Consider the following 12419-nt stretch of genomic DNA (forward strand, 5'->3'; position numbering starts at 1 on the left):
ATTTTTAAAGATCCACCTCAAGACTCCTGTCTCTCTGAAGAGGAGGAGGAAGCACTGATTTCCTGCATGAAACTAACCAAGTCCCAGGAAAAGAAGGTCTGGAAAGACAATGCTAGGCGAAAGGAAGAAACTGATACTAAAGCAGATTTTATTTCTGCTTCTTTGGGAAGATCTTATACTTCCAGATTGAGCAATACAGGAAATATTTCCATCCATTCAGAAACTGAATTTCAGCTATGGAGTGACTGGAAGCCCTTTCCCAATAATCAGCTCTGCCCATGTGATTTCGTGATCTCAAAAATAGAAAAGTGGGAAAATTGTACTTCTTGTTCTCATCATCCGCATCTTACTTGCTCCGTCACTGATGTGGATCTTCCATATTCATGGGTAAGTGGTTTCCTTTACAATTAAATATGTCAGCAGTGGAAACTTATTGAACATCAATTTAAGAGTCGCTTGAATTTAGCACATGGTTATCAAAAGCAAAATAATGAGGGGGGAAATTCAAAAGGTCAAATTCAGATCTGATGTGAACAGATGAACTCCATTTGAGTTGCATCCACTTACACCAAGTGTGGATTTGGTCCAGGATATACAACTTGCAACAACATAAATACCAGTGGTGTAGTGTTTGAATATTTTACACCACCATGTGATCTACCAGGGTGTTTAAACTTAGGATCTTTCTATATGTCTGTACAACAGTATATTGGATTCTTCAGACAATCTCATACGGCGTGATCCAAAGCCCACTGAAGTCAATGGGAGCCTTTCTATTGACTTAATGGGCTTTGGGTCAGGCCTTTAGCAGTCACTGTAATGAGCTCCAGAATTCTATCCAGAGGACTATCAGCAAGCGGTGCAATTGCCAGCGGTCATGTTTGTGCCCTTTGTATCAGGAGGGACCTGATTTTGAGGAAACTTTTGTGGCTCTCAGGGATTCATGCAGCCAATGCTAGAGATGCAGAGTTTGATCTCCATTTGGAATAAGCTTTTTTTAAAAAAAGATTGTTTTAAGGGTTGTTTAAGGCTGCAAAGGCCCAGAGTGTGCCTGTATTGCACGGGGATGGAATGGTGCAGGGAGCCTTCCCTTCCCTTCACTGCTCAAATTTCAGCACCTGCACTTTCCACAGAGCAGGGATTGTTCCCTGCTAGCATCTACTGAGCTACTAGTTGCTGGAAGAGCTGCTGGGAAGAACCAGACGGTGGCCTCTAACCCTCACTGCACCATGCCCATTTACTCATATTGTACTCGGGGTAGAGTCTGGTTCTCAATGTGCAGTGAACACAGCCCTGCGGGAGCAGAGGCTGCTGCTGCCATCCACTGATGCAGTGGCCAGAGGGACACCCAGGTAACTGAAATGTTAGATCAAAGACTTCAGCCTTGTTTTGGATTATATTGAAGACAATGTGAGGTTTTCTTTAATACATTTCTTGTTGGGAATGCTGTAGACATGCCTCACTTAATGTGAACATACCTGGAAACATCAGTGTCCTTTCAAAAAATTCTGTCTAGCTTTTCACACAAACACTGTGGTGGTGGTGGTATTCTTTACCCCAGTGAGATTTGTTCAGCCAGGGTCAAGGTCAAGTGCCAGCAAAAGTTGTTTTTGATTTCAGTTTTTGTGGGGGGGTTGTTATTGAGCCATCTGCTTTCTTAATTAATAGTTTTCTCCCTGATTTTAATTTATCTTTGTGGGCTTAGACTCTTTAGATTCAGATTATAGAAGAGAGTGAGACATCTCATTCTCTCCATCTGCATCCTACCAACTGGCTCAGAAAAAGATTACAAGGATTAGATTTTCGGTTTTGCTTTTCAAGAATTAATAGACTCCAGGAGTGGCTGTTTTGCATGTGAAGGGATCAGATTTAGGGGATGATGTGGAGGGCAATTTTGATGTAGATTTATCTATAACAGTAAAAATAGTGTATTTGAAAATATTGCCTTCAACCCAACTTATAGTTAAGGAGTTTTTATTTTATTGGCTTGGCTTGGCTAATATTCTCCGGCCTTTGGTCAAGTGTGAGGTGGAACAGACAGACTGAAGTAATTGTAGTCCTAAAATAGATGTGGTTGTGCCCTGCTTTAATGGGGCAAGAGGAGGGGAAGGGGAACACTCTACATGCAAGACTAAGTTTCCAGGACTCGTTTCAAATAAACATGCTGTCTCTGATCTAGTTTGGGGACAGGAGAGCACCTACATTTTAGGTTGGATGCAGTGTCATCCAACAACGCCTTGGATATGTATGCAAACTTGGGGACCTCAGCTTTACTTAAATCATGAATGGTTGGTGCCTAATTAAATAGTGGCCTTATTAGTCAGCATGAAAGACAGACATGAATCTCAATCTGACACCCTGCCTTCCTGAGAGATAATGAACAAAAAAACCGAGTGGAACCAAGACTAACTCACTCCAGGTCTTCTCTTCTGAGTACTTCTCCTGCATTGTCTCTTCCTACCCACTACCTCAAGTTTCAAAACTAAGTGCCCCTCTTCCCAATTCTTCTCATCCCCAATGCATGGCAACATGATTGTATCTTCTCAGCCATTTTAAGATGGCCTTCAAAGTGCTACAACTAGGTGCCAGAATAAGCAACTCTAGGACTGACTGCAAAGGGTACTCATCTGCTGTCACAGCAAATCTGTACCTCACTGACCCATTCTATCCACTGAGTTCTCTCACAACCACTAAATCATAGAGAAACCCCAACCACATGGAACCCCTCAGACTCCTCTAGCTAAACTTTCCCCTGCCCTTCCTAATTCAATCCATAGTAGAAGCATGCCTTCCTCCAATTCTTTCCTCTGTGGGTGTCAGAGAGAGAGAGAGAGAGAACTAGGATCTCATGTACTGTCTCCAGCTTTATTATTATATGAAGGCTTATGGAGGCTTATTATGTAGCATCGGAGCACTTTCAGATTTCAGTTCTGTAACAACATAATATACAACCACATGGATGAATAGCTTCATTATCAGTCTATAGCTAAAGCACCATCTGTGCCTCTTCCACATGAATTAACTTAGACACAAAGTGTTTTTCTGCATTGTTTACCCATTGAAAATATAATGGGAAATAGAGCAAAATTTTGCTGGGGAAAACACATCACCTTTGTAGCTTTTTGGAATCTCAGATGGTTTCTGTGTGCAATTATTGATATCAGCGTGCGTCCCTGGAAAGATTCTATTCATAGAATCTATTATTCCTTCCTCCTTAAGCAAAAGTATAGTATATTGCAAAAATTAAAAGGTACCTATAGACACAGAAACTACTTTACTGCACGCAACACTACTTCAAAGTGTGTCGAGTACAGAAATGACTGTTACAGCCCAGTGTTAAACACTGTAATGTTAAGTATCAGCTGAAAAACAGGGTGGAAAAATGATCAGATGCCAGTTTAATAAGCACTTGACCTTTACGAGGGTGCTGGTTCCTTTTTTTTTTTGGTCTCTCGCTCTTTCTCAAGCGATTCCACCAGGAAAAGACTATGTCAATTGTTTGTGGCTTAGATTTTTCTGAACACTTTGTGAATTACTAGAAACTCTTCTTGTGCTATTTATAATTTTGAAATCTTGCTCTCCAGACAGGGAAATAGTGTATTTAGAAGTGTCACGTCCGGAAAGCAGTGATCATAGCACTAGGGCTAACCTCCAGTTGTTAAAAAAAACAAAAGTGTTTTTGTTTGGTATTTTTTAACATAGTCCCATACACTGTATTCAGTACAGGATAAAATAATTGCTTTACAAAATATGTTATACTATTTATTTATAGAAGTATTTTGATCTTGGACTTGGACAAAACAGTAGCCCAGGTATTTCTTTGAAGTATATCCTTCTAATGTCACACTTGCGCTACTAATATATTCTTGTATGGGTAACCTTTATAAGATACTGTAATGGACCATCATGTGGGGTGCTATCATGAGTATTGTGGTTTACCAAAAGTTTTCAGACAGCTGTGTGGCTAGCCTACTGTGACCGGGTCCCTGGGGTGAAACCTGGACTGTGGGACTGCTGAGCCCTCTATCCCACCAGCCTGGGCTGGCCCTCACACTGTGATGCTGATGTCACGTTACAAGCCTCTGGCAGGCACTGCACTTACACAGCCATCCACAGGCAGGGACATACCCTACTATGTCACATGAATGATCTCCCAGCCACTCATGAACCAACAATAAAGAGACACCAGGCAATCCCCCTCACTCCTCAGTCCCGCACTCCAGAACTGTATCATCTTGCACTGGTCAGAAGCCTGGCCAGTATAAGTTCATTACCCAGTCTGCCCCTCCCTCAATATGGAGAGGACACACACTAGCCTTTGTAAACTGAGCTGAGATTTCCCATGCACTTCAACCAAAAGACACTGTTTTAGGTAAAATATAAAACAAATTTATAAACTACAGAAAGATAGATTTTAAGTGATTATAAGTGGTAGGCTTAAAGGTCAAAGTTAGTTACCTTAGGAAATAAAAATAGAAACATGCATTCTAAATCCTAAACTCTTAGTCTAAGAAAGAGTTGAATTATACAGCTTTTCTCACCCTGACAGATGGTACAAGCAGGTTACAGTTTCTCAGTACACAGACTGGGACTCTTTTCCAGCCTGGGACCAAACTTAGATATTGTTACTATTTTATTATACTATTTACTATTTTATTATATGATTAATTTGAAGGGAAGCTTCTTCATATACTTTCCCCTTATACTATAGACTAAGTTTCTCAAAGTTTGAGGCTGCTTTCCCTCCTGTGCACCCCTGGCAACCTCTGGCCTTTCTTCTCCCACGACCAGTTCTACTGGTCACCACGGCCACTTTCCAGCATCTGTCCTGAGCCTTTGTTAGCAATACTATGTAGTTGCACAGCTGTTTCTCTGCTGACCTGCTTTCCTTCTCAGCCCTGCTCACAGCCACTACCTTGGCCTAGCTCTCCCAGTCTTCAGCTGCCATCATGCTTTTCTTCCTGGCTTCCCTCCCCTCTCTCTCTCCCCCCCGCCCAACACACACAAACACACACACACACTCACACACACTGCCTGCAGCAAGTTCTTGGCTGCTTCCTCCAGTTTTCTACTCACATTCTGGCATTGTCCCCTGTCTGTCACTGTTGTCCCTGATGCAAAACCTGTTTATGTATCACTACTGCTACAATGACCAGTGTCTCCCACAACACACCTTTCAAGATCCATGGGTCCTACACAAACCTATCACAACATCTGATGTACTAAATGCCCCAATAACAACTATGTGGGTGAAACCAGACAATCACTACACTCTCAAATGAACTCTCACAGAAAAATGATAAAAGGCAAAGACACCACATCACCTATGGATGAAGACTTCACAAAGTGATCACTCTGCATCTGACTTCTCAGTCCTCATCCTCAAAGGAAAGCTGCACAACACTTTCAAAAGACAAACCTGGGAGCTTAAATTCATAACTCTGTTAGACACTAAAAACCATGGACTAAAGAGAGACATTAGATTTATGGCTTATTACAACAATCTGCAACCCACTAAACACCAGGGTGCCATCTCCGCCCCTCCCCCCAACTTTATTTTCTCCTTTTCCCCCCTGTGACTGGAGAGGTGTTAATTGGCCACTTCACTTTGATTGGTCCCTTGAAATATGTGTTAACTACTTATGCTAAACAATTTGTTCCATCTTATATTTAGCTGCACTCTCAGGGTAAGTCTTCAATATCAACGTTAAAGCTCTGCCATAGCAGCGCTTTAACGTGGCTGTGTAGTCATGGCACCGGTCACTGTAATAAAACTCACCCCCCACGAGGGGCATAGCTCCCAGCACTCAGAGCACAGCCCCCAGCGCTGGTGCACTTCTACACTGCCACTTTACAGCGCTGAAACTTCCATCGCTCAGGGGGTGTTTTTTCACCCCCTGAGTGAGAAAGTTTCAGCGCTGTAAAGTGGCAGTGTAGGCAAGGCCTAAGTACATGTCCCAGACCTGAAGAAGGGCTTTGTGTAAATTGGAAAGCTTGTCAACACCAACAGACGTTGGTCCAATAAAAGATATTACCTTACCCTTCTTGTCTCCTTAATATCGTGGGACTGACACTATGACAGTGCATACTTACCGTTCCTGATCATCATGGTTCTTGTAGGTGCTGCCTATTAGTTAAGTTCTGATGTGGGCCCCTGGCTGTCTTGTGGTGACCAATGACGTGATCATTATCCTCCAGGTCATTGTAGCGGGTGCAGGGCATCCAGTAATGAACAGAGAAAAGAATATGCACTGTGCTGCAAAATTTATTTTAGGAAGTTGAAAGCTTCCAGTTCTGCTTTTTGGCTGTCTCAAGCCCAGGGGACATTTAAGAGAAAGATGTCTACATCATTGCAGACAAGTCAGTGTTTCCTGCTGAACAGAACTATGGTTTGTTTGTTTTTTTTTTTTATAGTTTTTTGGCTGTGCATTTTCATAAGGTACAGGGCCATCAAATTGGTTGGGTTTTTTTGTTTTTTGTTTTACTTCTTATCCCTGTTGATTGCTGTAGGCCTGCACATTGCTTCAAAAAGAATTCCAGATTAAATTTAGAATTTTTAATTGGCATGCACGTACCTGACATATTGGGAAATCTAAGAAGATCTTTTCTGAAATACACATTTTAAAACTGGGTAACTAAAGAGCTGGGTATTATTATAATAACTGTAGTTACCCCAATTTCAGTAAGTAGCTAATATTTCTGAGCTGTGGCTATTACTTATTTTTATTACAATAGCACCCAAAACATGCTAAACTCTACACAGGAAAAAGGGCCAGATTTTCAAGAGGTGTAAATCTGTGATTTCATAAGAGCTATGCTGATTTATACCAGCTGAGAATCTGGCCCACAGTCTCTGCCCAAATCATCTAAAAGACGCACAATCTGGTGAAGTGTGGTTGCCAGGGCTACAACAGAAAACAGTCAGGATGATGTTAGGTGTGTGTGTTGTGTTTTTGTGCCATGCTTATTTGACTGGGTTGTTTGTGGGTAGAAACTATCCCACTGTCCCTCTAGTTAGTTTTTGTCAATTCCTGACTAAAGCCTCTCTACAGACTCATAATGATAATTGTTTTTTATTCAAACCCACTAAAATCCTAGCTATACTCCCCCATTCCTCATGATCGCCCTCCTCATTCCCTCAACCCAGCATCTCACCCTGTGTCCTAGCCACAGAATTAAGTGACTAGTGCCTTCATGATGTCCTGGACTGCAGAATGTGATGGTGATCTGATGAGAGCAGGTGACATGGGCTAGAATGTCTATTGCACAATCCAAAGGCACATACAATTTGCCTGCTTTTGGATTTTGTTCCAAACTCAAAACACATCCGAGGTCTCTCAGAAATGTTATTAAGGTGTTCTAATCTTATGAGGGAATGGGGCTGATTTATGCCTAAATGTGGTGTCAGTTCCCTGTGCATTGTGCAGGATTTGCATGGTTTGGATACTTAAATGGATGAAAAATCAGGAGTTGTGACTGGTTCGGTTGGAGTTCGGGACTCCTTTAAACTTGAATCAGAAAATAAGGTGAACCCATTAGAATTGAAACCAAAGATCTGCATGAACCCAGCAAACAGAAACTACTGAGTTTCACATAGTTTTAATATTTCCAGTGCTTTGAAATCTGCAGCCCTTGATCTTGTTGCATATCGGTGTGTGTTTGTTTAAGAATATGTAGTAGCTGTAAGTTTATAAATGCTTTTTGGCTCGCTTCAGCAGAATACAGAAAATGAGTGCAAATCACCACTTAACATGCAAAGCCCAATGTACTCAGGCTCTGTGCCAGGAACTAAGTGGGTAATGGGGAGGGTGCAACTCACCCCACGATCCATGGGTGTGACACTGTGACATATCTCTGCAGACACTACTAAGCCCCTGGGGCTTGAATATCTGCTGAGTCCCCTCTACATCTCCAGTACAGTGATTTTGGCCACTTTTCTGCCTCGTCATTATGGGCCAGGCTGCATCATCTCCATTTGCGTTGGCCCATCTCCCTCTGTGGTTACGCTGTTCACACAGCCCCACTGTGAGATTTAGGGGATGTGGAAGACATGGCGCCCATCCCTCATCACCAGGGTGAATCTCACCTTATGGTTTTGGGTATTTTTAAATACCTTCCTGAGATTTTCCGAGCCACCTAGGGGAGTTAGACACATTATCCATTAATTTTAATGGCAGATATGTGTGTAAATGACTGAGGCTGGACCTTTTCTTTTACATTCCAGGACCATGTCTTTGAAATTTTGTATTGCTAGTGCTGCTAAAATAGAATTATAATTAAGAGATTGTATTTACAGTAAAAAGAAAAGGAGTCCTTGTGGCACCTTAGAGACTAACAAATGTATTTCAGCATAAGCTTTCGTGAGCTGCAGCTCACTTCATTGGATGCATTCAGTCAGCTCTCTAACACCACTTTCTACAAGCCATTACCCTCTGATCCCACTGAGGGTTACCAAAAGAAACTACACCATTTGCTCAAGAAACTCCCTGAAAAAGCACAAGAACAAATCCGCACAGAAACACCCCTGGAACCCCAACCTGGGATATTCTATCTGCTACCCAAGATCCATAAATGTGGAAATCCTGGGCGCCCCATCATCTCAGGCATTGGCACCCTGACAGCAGGATTGGCTGGCTATGTAGACTCCCTCCTCAGGCCCTATGCTACCAGCACTCCCAGCTACCTTCAAGACACCACTGACTTCCTGAGGAAACTACAATCCATCGGTGATCTTCCTGATAACACCATCCTGGCCACTATGGATGTAGAAGCCCTCTACACCAACATTCCACACAAAGATGGACTACAAGCCATCAGGAACAGTATCCCCGATAATGTCACGGCAAACCTGGTGGCTGAATTTTGTGACTTTGTCCTCCCCCATAACTATTTCACATTTGGAGACAATGTATACCTACAAATCAGCGGCACTGCTATGGGTACCCGCATGGCCCCACAGTATGCCAACATTTTTATGGCTGACTTAGAACAACACTTCCTCAGCTCTCGTCCCCTAATGCGCCTACTCTACTTGCACTACATTGATGACATCTTCACCATCTGGACCCATAGAAAAGAAGCCCTTGAGGAATTCCACCATGATTTCAACAATTTCCATTCCACCATCAAGCTCAGCCTGGTCCAGTCCACACAAGAGATCCACTTCCTGGACACTACGGTGCTAATAAGCGATGGTCACATAAACACCACCCTATACCGGAAACCTACTGACCGCTATTCCTACCTACATGCCTCCAGCTTTCATCCAGACCACACCACATGATCCATTGTCTACAGCCAAGCTCTACGATACAACCGCATTTGCTCCAACCCCTCAGACAGAAACAAACACCTACAAGATCTCTATCAAGCATTCTTACAACTACAATACCCACCTGCTGAAGTGAAGAAACAGACTGACAGAGCCAGAAGAGTACCCAGAAGTCACCTACTACAGCACAGGCCCAACAAAGAAAATAAAAGAACGCCACTAGCCATCACCTTCAGCTCCCAACTAAAACCACTCCAATGCATTATCAAGGATCGACAACCTATCCTGAAGGACGACCCATCACTCTCACAGATCTAGGGAGACAGGCCAGTCCTTGCTTACAGACAGCCCTCCAACCTGAAGCAAATACTCACCAGCAACCACACACCACACAACAAAAACACTAACTCAAGAACCTATCCTTGCAACAAAGCCCATTGCCAACTGTGTCCACATATCTATTCAGGGGACACCATCATAGGACCTAATCACATCAGCCACACTATCAGAGGCTTGTTCACCTGCACATCTACCAATGTGATATATGTCATCATGTGCCAGCAATGCCCCTCTGCCATGTACATTGGTCAAACTGGACAGTCTCTACATAAAAGTATAAATGGACACAAATCAGACGTCAAGAACTATAATATTAAAAAACCAGTTGGAGAACACTTCAGTCTCTTTGGTCACTCGATTACAGACCTAAAAGTTGCAATTCTTCAACAAAAAAACTTCAAAAACAGACTCCAACGAGAGACTGCTGAATTGGAATTAATTTGCAAACTGGATACAGTTAAGTTAGGCTTGAATAGAGACTGGGAGTGGATGGGTCATTACACAAAGTAAAATTATTTCCCCATGTTTATTCCCCCCTCAAGCTCCCGCTGTTCCTCAGATGTTCTTGTCAACTGCTGGAAATGGCCCACCTTGATTATCACTACAAAAGGTTCCCTCCCACCGCTATCCTGCTGGTAATAGCTCACCTTAAGTGATCACTCTCATTACAGTGTGTATGGTAACACCCATTGTTTCATGTTCTCTGTGTATATAAATCTTCCCACTGTATTTTCCACTGAATGCATCTGATGAAGTGAGCTGTAGCTCATGAAAGCTTATGCTCAAATAAATTTGTTAGTCTCTAAGGTGCCACAAGTCCTCCTTTTCTTTTTGTGAATGCAGACTAACACCGCTGCTACTCTGAAACCTGTATTTACAGTAAGTATTTTTTTAAATAAAACTGCTCATGTCAGTTGTACTGTTTCACTGACAGCTTGTTGTAAGGGAAAGTTCCTGTTTGCCTCTGTTGCCAGATCTGCTGGCTTTGTTTCATACATAGTTACTTGGTTCTCCTGAGCTACAGCTAGAAAGAAAGGGAAGTGATTCCTGAATTGCAGTCATGGGTCTATTGAAGGGAAATATAATAGTTGTGAGTGTTTTGTGGAAATTCAGCATTTCATGTGCTTGCTCTTTGTGAATGTTACGAAAATTTGCAATTAAAAAAAAAGATGAAGGACTGATACCTGCTGCATGAAGCATGATTGAGAGTCAAATTTTAATTAAACTAAGTGCAGCTGCTGACAAAGTACTGCCAATGGAATGTACAGCTTCCCCTTGGCATCTTCTAGAATTGTCAAAATGATGCACTGATGCATACGCAAAAGAAAATTAAATGTTGTCTGGCTAGTATTTTACATACGTATGCTATTATAATGCTGCCTTTCCCTGGATCATTTTCTGTTGTCAGTCTGGTATTTTATTAGTGACTTTTGGGGGATTTTTCAGAAGAACAATCTTTTTATGGTAGATCACCTCTCCTCTGATTTTGCAAAATGAAGCAGCTCTAAAGAACTACACGTCTATCTTTGGATGCTATGCTTTGCTATCACATTAAATTCCTAGTTTTGACCAATGAGCCCACACCGTTTAAGGCTTATCTTCCTATGGCAGCCTGTCTCTTTAGATACAGTTCACCTCTGTACAGTGGGCTTAACTGCTGCAACTTGTCCCTCTGCACAGGGGTAAATTTTAAATGTATGGCTTGACGTGACGCGAGGCCTATTACAGTCAGTGGCAAGTGATGCAGGATCTTAAGGTTCAGGCCTACAAAGTGCTGAAGATTCTGCCCCTGATTCAGTAAAGTACCTAAGCACTGATTCAGAAAAGCATTTAAGTATGTGTTTAAGTCCATCTTTATTCAGGACTACATTTAAGCATATGTTTAACTGTAAGCATGTCTTTAAGTCCCATTGGATCCTAGTTACTCTCTTTATTGGACTGATATTATTATGCTTTAAAATTTTGCCCTCAAGCCTATGGTTTAGGATAGGTGCTTCATAAATTGTATTGTGAATTGTGTTTCTCTTGCAGAACTAATGTACAAATGTAGGAGAAGTCACGTGATACCAATGCTGAGCAATGGTGTGAGAGGCGCAGAGAGGATTTCCAATGCCAGGATAAGTCAGGAACATTAGTGTAAGGGCACCAGTTTAATGGATATTGTGTAATTAATATGCATAAAGATCATAGAATCATAGAATAACAGAGTTGAAAGGGACCTCTGGAGGCCATCTAGTCCAACCCCCTGCCCAGAGCAGGACCAATCCCAACTAAATCATCCCAGCCAGGGCTTTGTCAAGCCTGACCTTAAAAACTTCTAAGGAAGTGGATTCCACTACCTCCCTAGGTAATGCATTCCAGTGTTTCACCACCCTCCTAATATCCAACCTAAATCTCCCCCACTGCAGCTTCAGACCATTACTCCTTGTCCTGTCATCTGCTATCATTGAGAATAGTCCAGATCCATCCTCTTTGGATCCACCTTTCAGGTAGTTAAAAGCAGCTATCAAATCCCCCCTCATTCTTTTCTTCCGTAGACTAAACAATCCCAGTTCCCTCAGCCTCTCCTCATAAGTCATGTGTTCCAGACCCCTAATCATTTTTGTTGCTCTTCGCTGGACTCTCTCCAATTTCTCCACATCCTTCTTGTAGTGTGGGGCCCAAAACTGGACACAGTACTCCAGATGAGGCATCACCAGTGTCGAATAGAGGGGAACGATCACGTCCCTCGATTTGCTGGCAATGCCCCTACTTATACATCCCAAAATGCCATTGGTCTTCTTGGCAACAAGGGCACACTGTTGACTCA

The 12419-nt window shown here is 42.4% G+C and overlaps 1 protein-coding gene across 2 annotated transcripts in view; it reads left to right on the forward strand.

The window, feature by feature from the left end:
• Nucleotides 1–12419, forward strand: part of LOC140894896 (SAM domain-containing protein SAMSN-1-like) — a 67925-nt gene that overhangs the window by 6185 nt on the left and 49321 nt on the right. For both annotated transcript variants that reach the window (XM_073303758.1, XM_073303767.1), the window contains exon 3: nucleotides 11–387. In XM_073303758.1, the coding sequence (XP_073159859.1) occupies nucleotides 11–387 (377 nt within the window). The remainder of the gene's footprint in view (nucleotides 1–10; nucleotides 388–12419) is intronic.

The sequence above is a fragment of the Lepidochelys kempii genome, chromosome 1, assembly GCF_965140265.1.
Source record: "Lepidochelys kempii isolate rLepKem1 chromosome 1, rLepKem1.hap2, whole genome shotgun sequence".
NCBI lineage: Eukaryota > Metazoa > Chordata > Testudines > Cheloniidae > Lepidochelys > Lepidochelys kempii.